The 19,799-nt window shown below is 45.4% G+C and overlaps 1 protein-coding gene across 1 annotated transcript in view; it reads left to right on the plus strand.

Annotated features, from left to right (window-relative positions):
- The window catches only part of FAM20C (FAM20C golgi associated secretory pathway kinase), a 98,927-nt gene that overhangs the window by 17,002 nt on the left and 62,126 nt on the right, over positions 1–19,799 (plus strand). The window contains exon 2 of the mRNA XM_083474333.1: positions 1,671–1,849. Coding sequence (XP_083330459.1) covers positions 1,671–1,849 — 179 coding nt within the window. The remainder of the gene's footprint in view (positions 1–1,670; positions 1,850–19,799) is intronic.

Genomic DNA, 19,799 nt, shown 5'->3' on the forward strand with positions numbered 1-19,799 from the left:
ATAAGTATTTTACCACTGCAAAAGAATGGCCAGGCTCCCCAGGCAATCCAATCAAGTAACTTGCCAGACAGGAGATAAACTGTGACAGGAGAAAAACAACATTAAAATTTCTGTGATGTAGGTGGGATGTATCTGAGGGGTGGTCTTAGGTTACACCCCTTCTGTGATGTATGCATAATGTTTCTGGGGGTGGTCTTGATCGAGAGGATGGGAATTTCAAAAGTCCATATAAGGCCTTGCACGCCATTGTTCTGGGTTCCTCCTCTCTCCTACGGGTGAGGGGAGCACCCTGTTGCAACAGATCAATAAAGACCAGGCTTACTAGCTGCTTTGCTTCTCAATATTCTCTGGTTGGCCTCTGTTATTTTCTCCTACCATTAGGGAACCTATGCAAGGACTCTATATGGGCTCTTGGATACCTCATAAGGGAAAAAGGGCAGATTTTTGTTTACAATAGGTGGAAGTTTCTAAGTTCTTTCACATTTATTTGGGGGTCAACTTAGAGGTTGCCAGCGTGACACCCATGGGCGCAGTGGTGCCCTTGAAGTCTTCCCCTGGTGCCAGCTAAGACTTGCAGTTCCCTCCCCCTACACTCTGCTCCTCTGGTCATGAAGTGGTACCTCTGGTTAAGAACTTAATTCATTCTGGAGGTCCATTCTTAACCTGAAACTGTTCTTAACCTGAAGCACCATTTTAGCTAATGGGGCCTCCTGCTGCCGCTGTGCCAGCGCTGTGCGATTTCTGTTCTCATCCTGAAGCAAAGTTCTTAACTCAAGGTACTATTCCTGGGTTAGCGGAGTCTGTAACCTGAAGCGTCTGTAACCCAAGGTACCACTGTACCCCCTTTCCCCCTCTCCCTTGAAAAACTAGAGCATGGCATCTGTTGATTGTTTTATTAGGGAAGGTGACTCAGGAAAGCAAGGCCTAGAGTTTGCTTATGTAGGCCTGGCAAATATTAATGTTTAGGACCATTTTTGGCAGTGTTTTCATTTTGCTTTGTGAGGTGCTATAGGATTATGCACTTTATGTAGAGGTGTCTTTGAAGACAATTTTGAAACGTCACGTGGTCCAAATTGAAAACACACAAAGAGGGTTGTTAGCAAAGTCTCTTTAAATAATGCAGATGGAGTCCAAGCCTTTAATGATGAAACTATTTAGTGCATAGTTTAGTGTGTAATTTTAGGAGAAATAAGCAGAGAGCTTTTGCACACTGGCAACTTAACTTCAGGACTTGTACACAGCAGGGAGACATGAAACCAAATACACAGAGGAAAAGCTCCCTCAGAACTATGCAGCCAATCAGAGTATCTGCTATCTCAGCAAACATCATGCCACTCTGCCTGGCTGCTAAGCAACACTGCCACTCATCCCCCTCTTGGCTAGTTGACTATAACACTAACAGAATCAGCACATAAGTTACACATTGAATGATCTCTGCCATTGCACTTCCAACGCAAGCAAGCCAGAACACTCATCTGCAGTACAACAGAGTTTAAGAATTGCTGCCCTGACCTATTGCTTTTCTTGGCACCTCCCCAGGCTTGGAATCCGTCCCATTTGCTCCCCTCCCCAATTTCTCCTCTCCCTCACTGACATGTTGCAAAGTGCATTGCTGGCATTTTAAGGAAACCTAATCTTCTCCCGTCTCTCGTTCAATTTTATTTTGGTAGGCAAAATGAAGGCAACGAAGACGAAGAGTTTCTACCCACTGGAGAAACGTCAATTGATTCCTATCCAAACTGGCTCAAATTCCACATTGGCATTAATCGATATGAACTGTATTCCAGACACAACCCGGCAATCGGAGCCTTGCTTCAGGACCTGGCCTCCCAGAAAATAACAAGTGTCGGTAGGTTGATGAAAACGCAGTTCCTAACAGCGGACTGTGCAAATCATTTGTTCCTTCTTTTTGTTTCTGCTTGTGGATGAGGGATGTTTTATTTGGGTTTATACTGGCTGCTCCTAAAAGATGGTTCCAAGAAGGTTTGCTTTCTGCTTTGGGAGGCTGTAAAGAGAAGCCACTGCTAGCTATGAATTGGCTTTACAGCAAACCTGCTACTGGCTCCAAATTGGATTTAAAGCGAATCTGCTCCTGGCTCTGTATTAGCTTTACAGTGAACTTGCTGCTAGCTCTGAATTGGCTTTAAAGCAAAGTTTCTGCCAGCTCTGTATTGGCTTTAGAAGCAATTCCTAAGAACAACCCTTAGAGGCGTCTAGTGGCAAAATGCAGCCATAGGGTTGAGCTGAGAGGCAGAAACTTTATGGGGCCTCTTTGGTGGTGGTGACATGTGAGAGAATCTAGAACTTCTCAGGGATAGGGGCTTTGATGGACAAAGAGCTTTGGCTTTTCCCATTCTTCTTTCAAATGTAGTTTGCTGCCAGTGCTCATGCCTGGCCCACAATGCCCACCTTGGAATAACCCTATTTAGTATTATTCTAAAGGAGGGCATGCTGGAGGGAATGGCTGCTGTTGATAGTATCCGAACTACATTAAATAGAGTAGAATCCCACTGCCTATCCAGTTTCCCAGTCACACCCTAATAGTCCTCAAGATTTTCTCCCTTCCCCCAATTTTTTTTGAGAAAAATCTATATATTTGTTTGCATATAGGTTCCTTTTATATACTACCTGTTTCTGTTAGTGAAGGTGCTTTTCATTCGATAACAATGACGTGCAATCTAAGAGACGTGCTACTAAAGGAAAAACGGATGAGGAGGGTAGAGAAGAAATAAGGCCAGATGCTAACTCTTTTGTTGCTTTTACGTAATGAAGTTACATGTTGCCCTGGCTGGAATGGCCAGTGGTTATTGGTTTGTTGTTCCTGTTTTTATTAAGTATTATGCGTTTTTTATCTTGCATTTTTATGTTGTGAACCGCTCCTGAGATGAAGAGCGGTATACAAATGTAAAAAATAATTAAGTCCAGAAGGGAAGATCCAGGTAGTGGGTCGCTTGCAGCTGAGCCAATGGAAGGGGCTTTGCTTCCTTTGCCTCTTTCTCAGACATGGGTGGATGGAATGATAGAGCTGATGCAGGCAGCTCTGGCAAAGGAGGAGCCCCCTGAGTGGACAGATGGGGTCTCACCATCTTGCACCTTTCTCAGATGCATTTGTGCTGGTTTATGACAAGTTAGACACGTTTGACTTGTGTGGTTAATATGTTTCATTGATCCATCTCGCCACCTAACTTTGATTTGTTATGCCTCCCCACTTTTGAAGAATGTACTCCCTGACTAGTCTGTTTAACCCAGTTCACATCCGCACTGGACATTTAAAGCGCTCTTATACCACTTCAACTCTGAACAACGGTATCCCCTGAAGCATCCTGGGAACTGTAGTTTGTTAAGAGATTTGCTAGGAGACCTGTATTTCCCTCACAGAGAAATACAATTATGAGGAAGAGGAGTTGATTGTTAAACCACTCTGGAGTTTGTAGCTGTTTGAGGGGAACAGTCTCTTGACCACTCTCGGCACTCTTAAACTACAGTTCCCAGGATGTGGGGGTGGGGGAGGAGCAGGAGCCATGACTGCTACAGCGATGCAATAGTGCTTTAAATGCACAGTGTGCATGTGTTGCCGCAGATGGGAGCTGTGAAGTTCGGCACTAGCGGGCTCTGTGGAGAAGCAAACCTGTCTCTTGGCATCTTTGCCAGTCCTGTTTTGGCAGATGCGGCAGCTCACAGCCTTCCCAGACCAGCTGAACCTACCAACATTCAATAATAATAATAATAATACTTTTTTAATTATACCCCGCCCATCTGGCTGGGTTTCCCCAGCCACTCTGGGCGGCTCCAAACAGAATATTAAAAACATGATAAAGCATCAAACATAAAAAAATTCCCTGAACAGGGGCTGCCTTCAGATGTCTTCTAAAAGTCAGATAGTTGCTTCTCTCCTTTACATCTGATGGGAGGGCATTCCACAGGGCAGGTGCCACCACCGAGAAGGCCCTCTGCCTGGTTCTCAGTAACCTCACTCCTCGCAGTGAGGGAACTGCCAGAAGGCCCTTGGCACTGGACCTCAGGGCTGAACGATGGGGGTGGAGACGCTCCTTCAGGTATACTGGGCCAAGGACTCAAAGGACCCATGCCCTCTATATTGGGTCGCCATTCTTGCTTCTGTCTCAGGGTGCCACCCAGGCAATGAGGAGGGACAAAGGATTCAAACATGTACATGTCCTTTGGAGAAAAATCAAGTAAAGGTGGTTTCCTGGTGGGAATAAATGCGAAGGGAGCACTTGGGCCACATTTCTTCGTAGGCCACATTCTCGTGGGCCACATACTGTTCAGGGCAGGACCAATGACAAACGTGGGTGGAGCAACAGAGATGATTCTTCCCTTGGCACAGTGGGGTACAAGAATCAGAGGTTCATATATACCAGCACATCTCTTTCTCCATCCTCCATTCTGGCAAGCAAGAGCCATTGCCACAGTTCAAGGACATACTCCAGCCAGGCAAAAACCACAAGGAATGTGTGAAGTATGGCCTTGATCCTGCAAGGACTTACGGTCTGGTTTGATGAAGAAGAGTTTGGATTTGATATCCCGCCTTTCACTCCCTTTAAGGAGTCTCAAAGCGGCTAACATTCTCCTTTCCCTTCCTCCCCCACAACAAACACTCTGTGAGGTGAGTGGGGCTGAGAGACTTCAAAGAAGTGTGACTGGCCCATGGTCACCCAGCAGCTGCATGTGGAGGAGCAGAGACGCGAACCCAGTCCCCCAGATTACGAGACTACCGCTCTTAACCACTACACCACACTGGCTTTCCACAGAGCCAGTAGCAGCCCAGGAGGACTCCACAGAGATGCAGGACAGGGCCAGGGAATTTATTTCTCACAGGTCTTTAGTTTTCTGGTTTCATCCAGCACTGCAAAGATGGATAGATCCCCCATGAACCTACCTGGGTTGGTTCTCACAGTTTAATATCATGACCTAACAAGGTGTCATTGGCTTAACACCTAGAAGCACTGGTGTACAGATTACAGAATGTAGCACCAATTATCAGTTGACAACCAAGAGATTAGCACATATAACAGGTGGAAGTGTTTTCCACAGGAATTCTGACGTGTGATTCAACTTTGGAACGTCTCCACATTTTTGGCACTGTTAAGGAACTGCCTAGTATATTATATTTGCACAAGCCTTTGAATATTCTAGTTAGGATTAGTCAGTGGCAAAACCCTGAACGCAACTTCTCAGCAGCAAACAACACTGAATTCACGGGTGCTTACTTCCAGGTTGAGAGGGTAGGGTGGTAACCTGAAATGCAGTCTTAATAACTTAACTGTGGTTGCTGCTGTTGTTTTAATTTATTAATCACTTGCAGCATAAGCAGTCTTGGAAAGGGAGCAGCCAAATTGAAAACAATAAAATGAAGCACAGCATAGAACTGGGAGAAAAGAGTGAATCATAATACAATAATAAAAATACTCCGTTCATACAGCACACCCTGTAAAATAGCTAGAAACGCCGGCAGCAAAATCAGAATCAGTGTGGTGTAGTGGTTGGAGCACATACCAGGACACAGGAGACCAGGTTTTGCATTCCTATTCAGCTGCAAAGCTCCCAGGTGACCTTGAGATGGCCACTATTTCTCAGCCTAACCTACCTCACAGGGTTGTTGTGAGGGCAAAATGGGGAGCAGAAGAACCATGTATATGCCATGTTCAGCTCCATGTAGGATAGAAAAGGTGCAACATGCATAAATCTGCTCAGAAGCATGTTTCGCTGAGATCAATGTCACCTACTTGCAAGTAAGCTTGAATAGGATGGCAGTCTTAGGTGTTGAATAAGCTCTTAAAATAGAAATTTAGGAACTTATGCCCTTCCAGATTCTCCTGGACTACCAGTCCCATTACCCTTGAATCATATTAGAAACTCAGATATAAAAGCTAGGCACCTTAAAACCTAGGTTACGACCATCACAACAGAACGTCTGTTTGCCAGGGGGTTGGACTACATGACCCCTGGGATCCCTTCCAGTGCTACAATTCTATGATTCTATGGTCTCAACTACATTGCTTGACTGTAGTTTGCTCTTAAAACAATTCTCGCCCCCCAGTATGCAAGAAGGAGAAACACATATGGCGGCAATGGAGATGGTATTTACTACGGACCAAGGCAGAGGTCTTTAAAATGTGGTTATGAACCTGGCACCTGGAAATCTCTACGTAGTCAGACCCACACCAGGAGCAAAACACACCTGGCGCTTGGGGAATTTCAAACACTGCCCTTGAACCGTTGGCTGTGCTGGATGGACCTGATGGGAGTTGTAGTTCAGCAGCACCAGGGAGGCTAGAGGTTCCTCACACGTGCTTTACTCTTTTTGTGGAGGATCCTGATGTTGCCGGGGAATCTTTGCAATCCTTTGTCTTCTGGGGGCTGGTAGGAGGTGAACACCTGGAGACCACAGGTGCCTCTCTGCCCCATCTTGAACCAAGTTTGACACACCTGGAGACCACAGGTGCCTCTCTGCCCCATCTTGAACCACGTTTGACACACCTGGAGACCACAGGGGCCTCTCTGCCCCATCTTGAACCAAGTTTGACACACCTGGAGACCACAGGTGCCTCTCTGCCCCATCTTGAACCAAGTTTGACATTGCTGAGGCATCTGATCCAGGATCAGGACTTTCCCTTGTGGGGAAGTAAAGCTGAATGTGCAGCAGTAGACTACAGAAGGATGAAGGGGATTAGGCAGGCCTCGTTGCCATGGCGACAGGGGAAAAAAAGAACTCCACATAACACTCAAGCAGACAATGTGACCTTTTGGGAGTGGATAAAATGGAAGCCAGTAGGCCAAAATAAGTCAGGTGTGCCCCACTTACCTCCTCATTAAACACAAAACCAAACAAAAGAATGGGAGACACAGCTGAACTAGGTCAGACAACTTGCTTTCAGAGCTTCAGCTACTTGGTTCTTTGCTGGCTCCATTCAGACTTAATGTTGCTCAGTCCTTTTTTCTGTTAAAATGCATACTCCGGGGTGCCTCGTGTCCTCCAGTTGTTGCTGGATTACAACTCCCATCATGCCTGACCATTTGCTCTATTGGCTGGGGCTGCTGGGAGCTGGAGTCAAACAAGGCCTCAGAAGGGTCTCTGGTTCCCCACTCACTCTCACTTTATTGAGATGATTTATTTATTTATATACTAGTGGGGACTTACAGGTGTTTCCTGTGAATTTGTAGAAACACCTCTCCCCCTCCCATTAATTTGGTTGATTTTTTTAAATGGATAGTGTAATTTGTGAGTTTGGATCCATCGCACCAAAGATCAGGTGAAGGCACGCCTAAGTCGTGTTTTGGTCTGCCATCTTAATTCAAAATGGCACCCGGCGTCCAAATGGCAATGAAAACTGCCATATTGGGAACCCTCCTGTTGAGTTTGGATGCGCAGCGCTTTGAGCTCCATAAAGGAAAAGGTGGTAGATAAATGCAATTAATAAATTAATAAATCTTCACAGTCACAAAGACTAGAACCTTGGTTTAAGTTTTGAGCTCAGCAGGAGGATGAATTCTAGGCCTATTGCTATCAAATGCAAGCGCCTCTTTTCAGTGCTCCGGCAGAATTGTGATTACCACCCTCACATGCTGTAGCGTTAGTTTCAAGATCTTTTATCTTGCGTAGCTCCTGGGCAGTGTATGTTTCTTTGAAGAGTTTCTGTTTGAGGCACCTGAGTGTTTCACTTTTCATATGTGAAATTGTGTGTGTGTCAGCAGCCCACAAAGCATCTTTCAAAATACGTTTGAACAAAGGCAGGGGTGGAAATCCCATACAGCTGTGTTTCTGTCTCACTGCTTTTGAGATACAGAATATTGGTGGCTGACTTAGGCAGCCAAGAGTTTGGTGGGGTCATATTTCGCCAGCTACTTTCAGAAGCAAGGCCTTCTGAAATTAATAATGGGACAGAATGTTTGGTAGCATGTCAGATGGACAGTATAATCTAGTGGTGTCAAAATTAACAGAGCACCTCTAAGGATTCCAGTGGTACCTCGGGTTACATACACTTCAGTTTACATACGCTTCAGGTTACAGAGTCTGCTACCCAGAAATAGTACCTCGGGTTAAGAACTTTGCTTCAGGATGAGAACAGAAATCGTGCTCCAGCGGCGTGGCGGCAGCAGGAGGCCCCATTAGCTAAAGTGGTACCTCAGGTTTAGAACAGTTTCAGGTTAAGAACGAACCTCTGGAACAAATTAAGTGCTTAACCCGAGGTACCACTGTATTCAGATTTGCAAAATGCTGGTCATTTTAGTATGGGAGAGATGAGAGGAACCTGTGACTTTCTAGATTATTATTGCAGACCCTCCAACTGTCCCTATTTCCCAGGGAGAGTCCTGGATACAGAAACTGTCCTGGTTTCTGATTTGATCCTAGAATGTCCCACTTTTTCTTTGTTGTTGTTGTTTAGTCGTTTAGTCGTGTCCGACTCTTCGTGACCCCATGGACCAAAGCATGCCAGGCACTCCTGTCTTCCACTGCCTCCCGCAGTTTGGTCAAACTCATGCTGGTAGCTTCGAAAACACTGTCCAACCATCTCATCCTCTGTCGTCCCCTTCTCCTTGTGCCCTCCATCTTTCCCAACATCAGGGTCTTTTCCAGGGAGTCTTCTCTTCTCATGAGGCGGCCAAAGTATTGGAACCTCAGCTTCACGATCTGTCCTTCCAGTCAGCACTCAGGGCTGATTTCCTTAAGAATGGATAGGTTTGATCTTCTTGCAGTCCACGGGACTCTCAAGAGTCTCTTCCAGCACCATAATTCAAAAGCATCAATTATTCGGCGATCAGCCCTCTTTATGGTCCAGCTCTTTTAGCACGTCCCTATTCTCATCTGAGAAATGTAGGAGGGTATGGAGTTATGTGACCCCTGAGCCAAGGAGATAAGTAACTATACAACCTTTAGAAGACATCTGAAGTCAGCCCTGTATAGGGAGCTTTTAAATGTTTAATATTTTATTATGTTTTATATATATATATTGGAAGCTGCTCAAAGTGGCTGGGGCAACCCAGTTGGATGGGCGAGGTACTAAACATATATATTACGATGATTATTATTATGGAATAGGATGTCCCTATTTTCATCAGAGAAATGTTGGAGGGTATGAAGGTGGACACCCCCCCCCACAGCTTTCACCTGTGTGTCTACCTCTTCTCCCAGTCTCCCACCCTGAGAGACTGGATTTGCACAAAATGTTGATCATTTTGGACTGCACTTTTTCAGGAAAGAAGTTGGATCGCAAAGCAGTTTCAGGTACGGCCACAATTGGCCTCCTTAACAATTTTCAGGGGTGAAAATTATGTATTTATTCATAGATATGGATTCCCTCTAGCAGAAGAGGAAGAACCTTTGGCCCTCCAGATGTTGCTGAACTGCTCCCCGGCCACTAGCCATTTTGCTGGGACTGATGGGAGTTGTAGTTCAACAACATCTGGAGGGCCAAAGGTTCCCCATACCCAGTGTTCAGGACTGGATTGGATTGCCAGCCAGCAATGTACCACCTACCTATTCAAATTCAGTTACGCAGGGCTTTTAAAGCTGAGGAAAGGGGGGTGTTTGTACTTAGGAGAGAAAGTTGCCATAGCAGTGCAAGGTAATGTTTTACTAAATGGAATATTTACACTTAACACTGCTACATATGGTGTAATTTTCAAGCAATTAAAGAGTGCCATGAAAACAAAAACCAAAAAGAAGACCAGATGCTACTGCAGAACGCAAGTCGTGACCGGCTGGGAGGGATAGCCTGTCATTTTCGGTTTCTCTGCATTTCTCAGCTTCCCAGTCTTCTCTTCAGTCCTCCACGTATCAATCAGTTTGCAATTTATTCGTTTTTTAAAATAAAAAAACCCTCATGAAAATGCCTTTGCTTTTTAGTGAAAGCCCATTTTTGCAAGCTATTTCCCCTGATACAATGCACTGTATGTATAGCTTTCACTAACATATTCGTTATCTTATCTATTTATCTAGTTTTCAAAGTTATACAGAAATACCTATTTTAATGCACACTTTCCCCTAATGTACTGTATGCATTTAACTGGAGAATGGCATTGTAAAATTGGGAGAAGTGTGAATTTGCAGGGATAGCTGTGTTTTGGCTTGCATATTGTTCCAAAAAGTGCAAATTAGAGAATTAGAGAAGTTTGCATTATAAGTCTAACTGAACCATATTTATCCTCCATCCCTACAGGGTGGATTTGCACAGGGTGGTTGCTAATCATGAGATATTGGTGCTTTAAAATGACAGTGATAATCTGAAGGTGGTCAGGCGAAAGTTAACCTGGTTGAGCTGCAGTGACTTCCCCTGCCCCCTGGAGAACCCTGAGAATTGTAGTTTTCTGAAGTTATTTGATAATTCCATTCACAGAACTACAATCCCAAAGAGTCCTGCAATGGGGAAGGGCCCCCATGACAGTAAAACTGGTTGAACTATATGGAATAACCCAGACATACACTACTTTGATTTGTGTGGGGCAAGGATGGTGCACTTGTGAGCCACACAGATGCTGTTGAACTAGAACTCCCACCATCCCTATTTGCCATGGGCTTGCCAATCAGAAGGTCAGCGGCTCGATTCCCCATGACAGAGTGAGCTCCTGTTGCTCTGTCCCAGCTCCTGCCAACCTAGCAGTTCGAAAGCATACCAGTGCAAGCAGATAAATAGGTACCACTCCGGTGGGAAGGTAAACAGCATTTCCGTGCTCTCTGGTTTCCGTCATGGTGTTCTGTTGCGCCATGTTTAGTCATGCTGGCCACATGGCCTGGAAAGCTGCCTGTGGACAAATGCTGGCTCCCTCGGCCTGAAAGCAAGATGAGCAACCCCATAGTTGCCTTTGACTGGACTTAACCATCTACGGCTTCTTTGCCTTTACCTTAATGGAATCCAACAGTGCCACAAGGTCCTAATCCTTGGGCCAGAGAAACTTGGACCAGGCTCAGATGTCTGCTCATCCTTCCAATCCACTAAGCTGACCTGAAAAAAGACCTGAAGTCTGCTTTTTTTCAGCCAGAACTCAAAAAAACTCCGTTCCAGCACCTCTCTGGGGAGCGCCATCACCATTATAAGAGAACTACGGGGGCATTCATGTTGAGTTCCTGCACCATCAGCCCCCTTCAGCATGGGAGACACCAAATGGGAATTGCAGTACAACAACTCTGGAGGGCCACAAATCCCCCTTTCCTTTTCTATGGAGCTCCAGGCAATGCACATTGTTTCTCTACCTCCTCCATTTTCTCTGGTCCTAGGCATTAGGACCTTGTGGCAACCAGCACTGTTGGATTCCATCAGCCTGAGCCAACAATGGTCAATAGGTAGGAATGGTGGGAGTTCTAGTTCAACAACATCTACGTGGCTCACAAGTGCCCCAGGCCCAAATGTCTGCTGAGCCTTCACCATTATATTAGGAAACGTTGCTTTGCAAAAAGAGGAAGTACATATTAGGCAAAATTGCACACAGATAGGTGTATATTTGGAGAAATTGGCAGTCAAACGCTGCTGATTTTTCATGTGGACTTTTTTTAAAAAAAGTAATCACAAACTAATGTGCAGAACCAAATTTAAGGTTGGAGAAATGAGAAACTGCAGTTGAGAGTTTGGACCATTAATGTTTCTTTTTTAATGTTATCCCCCCTCCCCCATTCATTCCATGCTATGCTCTTAAAGGATAATTAGATCCTTAATATTATTTTGAACTGAACACTGGCAGAATATTTTCTGGGAAAGGTGAGCATTCTGAGCTCACAGGCTCAGAAACATAATTATCTGAATCAAGACTCAAAAATGACCATAATTAGCCATTTCTTTGTGCAATGTGAAATTTACATCTGCAATAATGCCACCTGCATGAGCCAAAGAGTTGTTTAATTAGAAACACGGCATGGTGCAGAATGGTTAGATGCAACTTGCTAATAACATTGGGCCTTTTCCTTCCCCAAGTTAAAATTAACGGGAGGCTTGAGCTTGATTTCTTAGGGAAGAAGGTAGGCCTCAAGGTGGTTTGTTTTATTTCCCTGCCCGAAGAAACGAGTGCATAACTCGAGTCAGTTCATTTCTGAAATCTACAATGCGTCTTGCTTGGGTGGGCAAAGTAATTAAAGAGGTGCATGCAGTTATGGAAGCAATTAGCGAGTGGGACCGATAAGTAATCTGGGCACTGGTGAAATGAAAATGAGTTCAGAGTTCAGCCCAGAGAAAGTTGTATTCAGTGGCGTAGCATGGGGGGTGCAGGGGGGGGCCCGGCCGCACCGGGCGCAACATCTGGGGGTTAGGGTTAGGGGGCGCAAATCCACAGGTTAGGGGGCGCAAATTACTTGCCTTGCCCCGGGTGCTGACAACCCACGCTACGCCACTGGTTGTATTCAGTTAAATATTTGGCTGTGTGTGAGATCCTATGTGTATTTACCCAGAGGTCAGCCCCACTGACTTAGAGATGCAGCTTGAGGGTCAAAGTTCATGTTCTGACTATGAATAAGTCAGAAAGGGGCCCATCTTGTCCAGCGCCCTGGCCAGTCCAATTGCTGCAGGAAGACCACAGGCAGGGCACAAAGGCAACAGTCTTCCTGCTCTATTACTCATAAGAGCCTAAGAAAAGTCTTCTTGGATCAGGCCAATAGCCCATCTAATGCCAACACTCTGAACTACCACCCTAACTCTCCATTCCTTGAAATGCTAGATTTCCCTGTGCAAGGATTCTTTTGCCTGGGAATAATAGAATTGCAATTTGTTCCTGCTTTTTGGGGGTGGGGTGGCACATCCCACACACTGTTTGCCCCATAAAGAACCAAATCTATTTCTATCTGTGACTGATGAATTGGTCATTGGCTTGGAAATGGAGGAAAAAACAAAAAGCTGGTGTTTCCATCTGTCAGCAGATTTTTAAAAAAGTAAATGATATTCTGGTAATGGGAAAAAATAAATCACATGCCAAGTCAAAGACATGACTAAGACAGACCTACTGACTTCCCCCATTGATTGGTATCCTTTCTCAAGATATCTAGAGTTATCTAATACAATGCCTTACTCTGGCATCTGAATTTTACATTAAAGGCCTCATCTGCGCTATACATTTAAAGCAGTATCCTACCACCTTAGCAGCCATGGCTTCCCCAACAAAGGATCATGGGGACTGTAGTTTGTGAATGGTGCTGAGTGTTGTTAGAAGACCCCTAGTCCCTTCACAGAGTTACAGTTCCCAGAATTCCCCAGGAAGAGGGGCTGAAGTTAGTTAAACCACTCTGGAAATGGTAACTACGTGATCAACAGAAGTACAGTGTCCTAGTCAAGTGAAGTAAGAGTGGCACTATATTCTGCCTTGGTCTGACCACATCTGGAGTGCTGTGTCCAATTCTGGACACCACAATTTAAGAGGGATGTTGACATGCTGGAACATGTGCAGAGGACGGCAACCAAGGTGATCAAGGGTCTGGAAACCAAGCCTTATGAGGAATGGTTGAAGGAGCTGGGTATGTCTAGCCTGGATAAGAGGAGAGTGAGAGGAGATATGATAGCCATCTTCAAATAGCTCAAGGGTTGTCACATGGAAGAGGGAACAAGCTTGTTTGCTCCTGCTCTGTAGGATAGGACCCAAACCAATGGATTTAAGTTACAAGAAAGGAGATTCTGACTAAACATCAGGAAGAACTTTCTGACAGTAAGAGCTGTTTGACAATGGAACAGTCTCCCTCAGGAAGTGGTGAACTCTTCTTCATTGGAGGGTTTTAAGCAGAGGTTGGGTGCCCATCTGTCATGGATGCTTTAGCTGAGATTCTTGCATTGCAGGGGGTTGGAATAGATGACCCACAGGGTCCCTTCCAGGTCTACAATTCTGTGATTCCATGATAGGAATAAGAGTTCTCCCAACCATGGTGTATCATGAAACAGTGACATTTTGTATCTGGAGACGTAGTGATTGTGGCACAACTTGAGACAACTTTGTCAGAGGATTAGACAAACACATGGAGGGTAAGGCTAGCAATAGCTACAAAGTCGTAATGCATATATGGGGCAATCAGGGACACAGGTGGCGCTGTGGGTTAAACCACAGAGCCTAGGGCTTGCCGATCAGAAGGTTGGCGGTTCAAATCCCCTGATGGGTTGAGCTCCCATTGCTCGGTCCCTGCTCCTGCCAACCTAGCAGTTCGAAAGCATGTCAAAGTGCAAGTAGATAAATAGATACCGCTCCGGCGGGAAGGTAAACGGCGTTTCCGTGTGCTGCTCTGGTTCGCCAGAAGCGGCTTAGTCATGCTGGCCACATGACCCGGAAGCTGTACACCGGCTCCCTCGGCCAATAAAGCGAGATGAGCGCCACAACCCCAGAGTCGGCCACAACTGGACCTAATGGTCAGGGGTCCCTTTTACCTTTAGTATCAGAGACAGCTGGTTGCTGCTGAACATTACAATTCTGTGATTCTATGGAGAGAGGGCCATGTCTTGCTTGTTCTCTACTGCAGGAGCAGAATGCTTGACTAGATGGACTTCTCCTGCTCCAGAAGTGCGCTTCGGGAGTTTCTTCATGGTGTTTCCTGGGAATTCAGTGCCTTGCCTGCAAATTGAGTTGAAACAGAGGAGGAAAGGCAGCTAGGAAAGGATTGTCCCATGCTATTCATTTGCAGATACATATAGATAGATGGGCAGAAAAATGGGTTCTACTTAGCACAGTTATAGTCTGGAAGAAACAGGAAAACATGGTGGTTGGGGATCAAGAGTTCCAGGGGCAGCTTCCAGTGTTTCAGATCGGGCCTGTCCTTTAACCACGAGAGAAGGCAGCTTGAGAATTACATCTGTGATGCCTCTGCTGTTTTTGGACGATTGGCAGCTCCCCCACTGATGAGGATCTCATGACCATTTGAGGATGGCTGCGGAGCAGGATGACTCTGCAGGTTCCATAAACCACTGGCTTCCTTGATAACTTGCAGCTGCCTCGAGTTTCGAAAGGAATAGAGGGGAAAGTCTGACTTTTAGGACGGCTGTGAAGTAACAGCCTGTTACCCAACCCAGGCAATCAGTAAGGTTAAACGACAGGGAAGGAGATTTCTTGTCCAGGCAGGTTTATTGCGGTTCGGTAATGGAATGAGATACATCAGCAGGATTGCTTACTCTGGAGATGCGATAGTAGAGGAGGCTGGGGCAAGCACTGTTTGGGGAAGGGAGCTGGGTTGGTGCATGGCTGTTGGGGACTTTGTGGCTTCCTCTGCATAGACACGGGGTGCAAGGAAAGGGTCGGATCGTGTGCTGCAGTGTGGAGGTGGCTAATAGGGGAAGGATGTAACCAAACTGTGGGGCTTCCCTTGCGCTTGATCCACAAGCTGCAGTTAGTGCAGTATGGTGCAGCACGATTGCTGGCAGGAAGGAGACCTGTGCTCCGAGATCTGCACTGGCTGCTGAATTGCTAGCGCACCAAGTTCAATGTGCTACAGTTAGTATAAAGGTAAAGGGACCCCTGACCATTAGGTCCAGTCGTGGCCGACTCTGGGGTTGCGGCGCTCATCTCGCTTTACTGGCCGAGGGAGCCGGCGTACAGCTTCCGGGTCACGTGGCCGGCATGACTAAGCTGCTTCTAGCGAACCAGAGCAGCGCACAGAAACACCGTTTACCTTCCCGCTGGAGCTGTACCTATTTATCTATCTATTTATCCCCTCACGGGGATTTGAACCGCCGACCTTCTGACTGGCAAGTCCTAGGCTCTGTGGTTTAACCCACAGCGCCACCCGCGTCCCACAGTTAGTATATGAAGCCCTTAACAACTTGGGACCTTCGAGATCACCTTACCCTATGTACACCCACTCAGTTGCTTTGAACAGCAGAACCGGCACTGGTTACAGGTGCCACGTAATGCCTTTCCTGCTTTTGTAAGAAATCAATGTTTTATTGTGGCAGGACCCTTTGGAACTCCCTGCTTATTGACGTCAAGCAAGTGCCTTCACTGTATTTTCAGCGCCTGCTAAAAACATTTTTGGTTAGAAAAGCCTACCCAGATATGTTGATTGTTGACTTGTATTTTAATCTGTTTTTGTTTTATCACTGATTTAATATTTTTTAAGATATATATATATATATATATATATATATATATATATATATATTTGTTTTTAGCTGCTTTTAGCAATAATTTTATTGCTTTTTTTGTTAACTGCTTGGGTTTTGTTTTGCTTGCACAATCAAGCAGTGTACATTTTTTTTAGGTAGGAAATTAAAAATAAAATAAAATAACTGGCGCTATGGAAAAAGGCCTACGGGGTGTGTGTGTTGAGCAATATTAAGCCCACCCCGTGACCATGAGATGTCCTCTTAGGCAAGGTTCCCCTTTTGACTGCGACTTTTCATCTCCAGTCTAGAGCATGTGGTCATGACATTGAGATTATGAGTATTAACTGCGAAGCTCTCAGCACCACTCGCTTCAATTGTCACTTCACTCACCCCAGATTGGCTCAACAGTCAATCTCTCTTCACAGGGAACTCTGGGAATTGTAGCTCTGGGAGGGGAATAGGGGCATCATGATAACTCTCAGCACCCTTAACAAACTACAGCTCCCATAAGTCTTTGGGGGAAGCCATGACTGCTGAAAGTGGTATCACAGTGCTTCAGATGTATGGTATAAATGTCTTAGTCTTATCGAACACAACTGCTCATCCTCTGCAATGTGCAGCTGTTGGACATCTTCTGGAGCACACTGTCAGCTGATACAGAGCAAGAACCCGCCCCAAAGGTCTAGCTAGAATCCATTGATTTGATCCTACATCAGGGGTGAGGACCCAGTGGTCCTCCAGAGGTTGCTGGACAACAATTCCCATCATCCCTGACCATCAACCAAGCTGGTTGGGAATGATGGGCGTTGGAGTCCAACAACATCTGGAGGGCCAAAGGGTCTCCACTCCTGGCTTCATCTCACCATAGGTGCTAAATGGACAGAATTGTGCATGTCTCCTCTTCTGTAACTATTGCATCTGTTGGGGCCAGGCTGAATAACTCTCCTAAGGACCACCTTAAGGAAAACCTAAATCCAGAATAGCCAATGTGCTACCTTCTGGATGCTGTTGGACTACAACTCCCATCATCTCAGGACCATTGGCCAGGGTGGCTGAGGCTGATGGGAACTGGAGTCCTGCCCTAGGATCCTGTGCTGGAACATGCATCTGAGAAGATCCCCCAGAATCCTTTGCAATATGAAATTGTTCTCCAGCATACAAGCTGTCATCTAAAATGTTCCAGTAAGATAGAAAGTTTTTGGGAAATGGAAAGGCAGGTGATCCAAAGGGAAGATGACATGAGAAGGAGGTCAGGGCAGGAGAATATAATTAAAGGTTTGATCGACAGCCAAACAGTCATGGAACACTTTCCTGAGTGCAGTCCTGAAACTCTTCCAGTTTCCCCCCTCTTTTACCTGAAAGTAAAAGTAAGCTGAAATTCTAACTCTCAAATTGGCTGTGCCCTTCTCCCTTGACTTTGGGGTCAAGGTGATTGCTGGTCTTTTTGTTTGTTTGTTAATCTTTATATAAGATTACTTAACTTACTCTTTGCTTTCCATTCTTTGGGGTGTGTTTTTTCAGATGCTGAAAGATTAAATGTAACATTTGCATTTGAATGTGCTTTCAACACTATGTAAACGTTCTGGGTAATCTTTGCCAGAGTTAATGATATATACCTTGGAGAGTTGTAAAGGCTATGACGAAAATAAAATCTCTGCTTCCAGCATTCATACATACCTAAGGGCTTCTGGGGAAAGGGTGATTATGATTGTGATTAGAGGAAACTTAAAAAAAAACATCACACCTCTGGTTTTATATTCCTTTTGAGGCTTTTCAGAGAACCTTGTGGATCTGTTGGGTGGGGAAAATCCAGTGTCTTAATGGAGTCATACTTTTATCAAGACCAACTGAAAGGTGGTGTGGAACCTCCAGCCCCTGGGTGCAAACAGGCTTTCTTATATGGCCCAAGGGACTGCTTTGGCCAAACTACACCCACCCCACCCGACAGGGATCTTCTGGTGGAAGAGAAACTGCAGCAGATGGGGGAAAGTGGTGTGTGCCACAAATACAGGGTTTGAAAGGGAAACAAGGCCTTTTTGCCTTCCTGCACATGAGACTATTGCAAGGCAGAAAGCAGAAGTAAACTGTTATAAGAATTTCTGGGTCTCAAATATATATCTAAATATATGAACCATGTGTCTGAAATAGTATGGGAGAGCAATCCTGGGGCCATTTTGACTCTTCCCAATGACCTCAAATATTCCTCTGCAGTAAGGGAGGCAAATGGGGAAAGCCTCCCCATTGTCTTTTCGCTTGCAAATCTTGTCTTAAGGGCATCTTTGTGTATGAATAGGGTGAGCCTGTGACCTGGATTCAGGAACTAAAGTATTAACCATCACAAAAGAATAGCCAGGCTGCCCAGGTAATGCAATCAGTGACCATTATCAGGTATCCCGGCAGAAAGGATTTCTGCTGAAGACTGACTCCTCTGCTGTAGACCACCTCCTTCTGTGATGTATGTATGATGTTTTAGGGGAGTGGTCTTGAGCTACAGGGTGGGCAGTTTCAAAAGTCTATCTAAGAGCTTGTGCACCATTGTTCAGGGTTCTCCTCCCTCCTGTGTGTGGTGAGTGGAGACCCTGTTGCAACAGTTCCTTTAATAAAGATCAGGCTTACTAGCCACTTTGCTTTTCAGTTTACTCTGGTTGGCCTCTGTTATTTTCTCCTACCAATAAGGAGCCCATGTACAGGCTCCGGAATACCCCATAAGAGAAAGGGAGCAGTTTTTCTTCTAACAAAACAAACAAACAAAAAACTTGGTAGTCTTTTTGCTGCTAAAGAGAGCTGGAAATTCTGGTGGGAGCCAAATTGGCCTCCCATTTTGAGGCCTCGTTAGCATGCCGTTCCAAGGCCATTACTGGCAGCAATGACTTAGTGTCATTATTATGTGGCTTCCTTGAAAACTGTTGACACAGTTCTGCCTGCTGTAAATCCTTATGACAATGTTGTTTGGACAGAAACGAGAGTCTCGAGTTGTCATCTCCAAATGTGCAAACAGAGTCTTGGAAACGTGAGTGGCTTTCTTGTAAAAGAGAGAAAAAAAAGGAAAGGAAAGGGGGGGAAACATTGGTTGGTCTGACACAGGAATGCAAAGCAAAATTGCCATGTGTCGTTCATAAAAATAGGACCGGAAACAAGAACATGAAACTCAGTGTGGTTGGGAACGCGTGGGTGGGCTGGGCATATATCTGAGTCGATTTGGATGACGTACACAGACCCTGGCAGGCTTCAGGCTTTTATGGACTTCTCAGTTCTTGGAGCACCATAATGTCAGGGATTGGCAATGTAGCATCCTCCAGTCGTTGCTCCATTCCTCCAATCCCTATCAGCCGCAGCCAACATGAACAACGGCTTGAGAGCACCACCCCTGCCATACATAATGCTCTGTTGAAAATATGTCTGCGCAGATTCTTCTTATTTCCTGTAGGGTTTTTTTTCCTTTTTGAGGTTTTTTTAGGGGATGCTGTCGGTCTGCATGATTTTTTTTCCGGGGCTGGAGTGGGGCAAATACTCCAAATACACACACACACACACACACACACACACACACACACACACAATCCTGGGAACTGTAGTTTTCTAAGGGTGCAGAGAGTTGTTAAGAAACGATTGCAGTTTGGAACACTGAGAGTTTGAAAATCTCTTTGCCAAACTTCAAAGGGTATAATGCCACAATTATTTTACCAAAAGGATAAATTCCAGCTTGACGCTTGCTCCTGCTATATGTCAACTCCCTTTGCAGGAAGGAACCCCTCCTCCCCCAATTGCATGGTGTAAAATGAGTCT

This window comes from Podarcis liolepis (genome assembly GCF_965112155.1).
Source record: "Podarcis liolepis genome assembly, chromosome: 14".
In the NCBI taxonomy this organism is placed as follows: domain Eukaryota; kingdom Metazoa; phylum Chordata; class Lepidosauria; order Squamata; family Lacertidae; genus Podarcis; species Podarcis liolepis.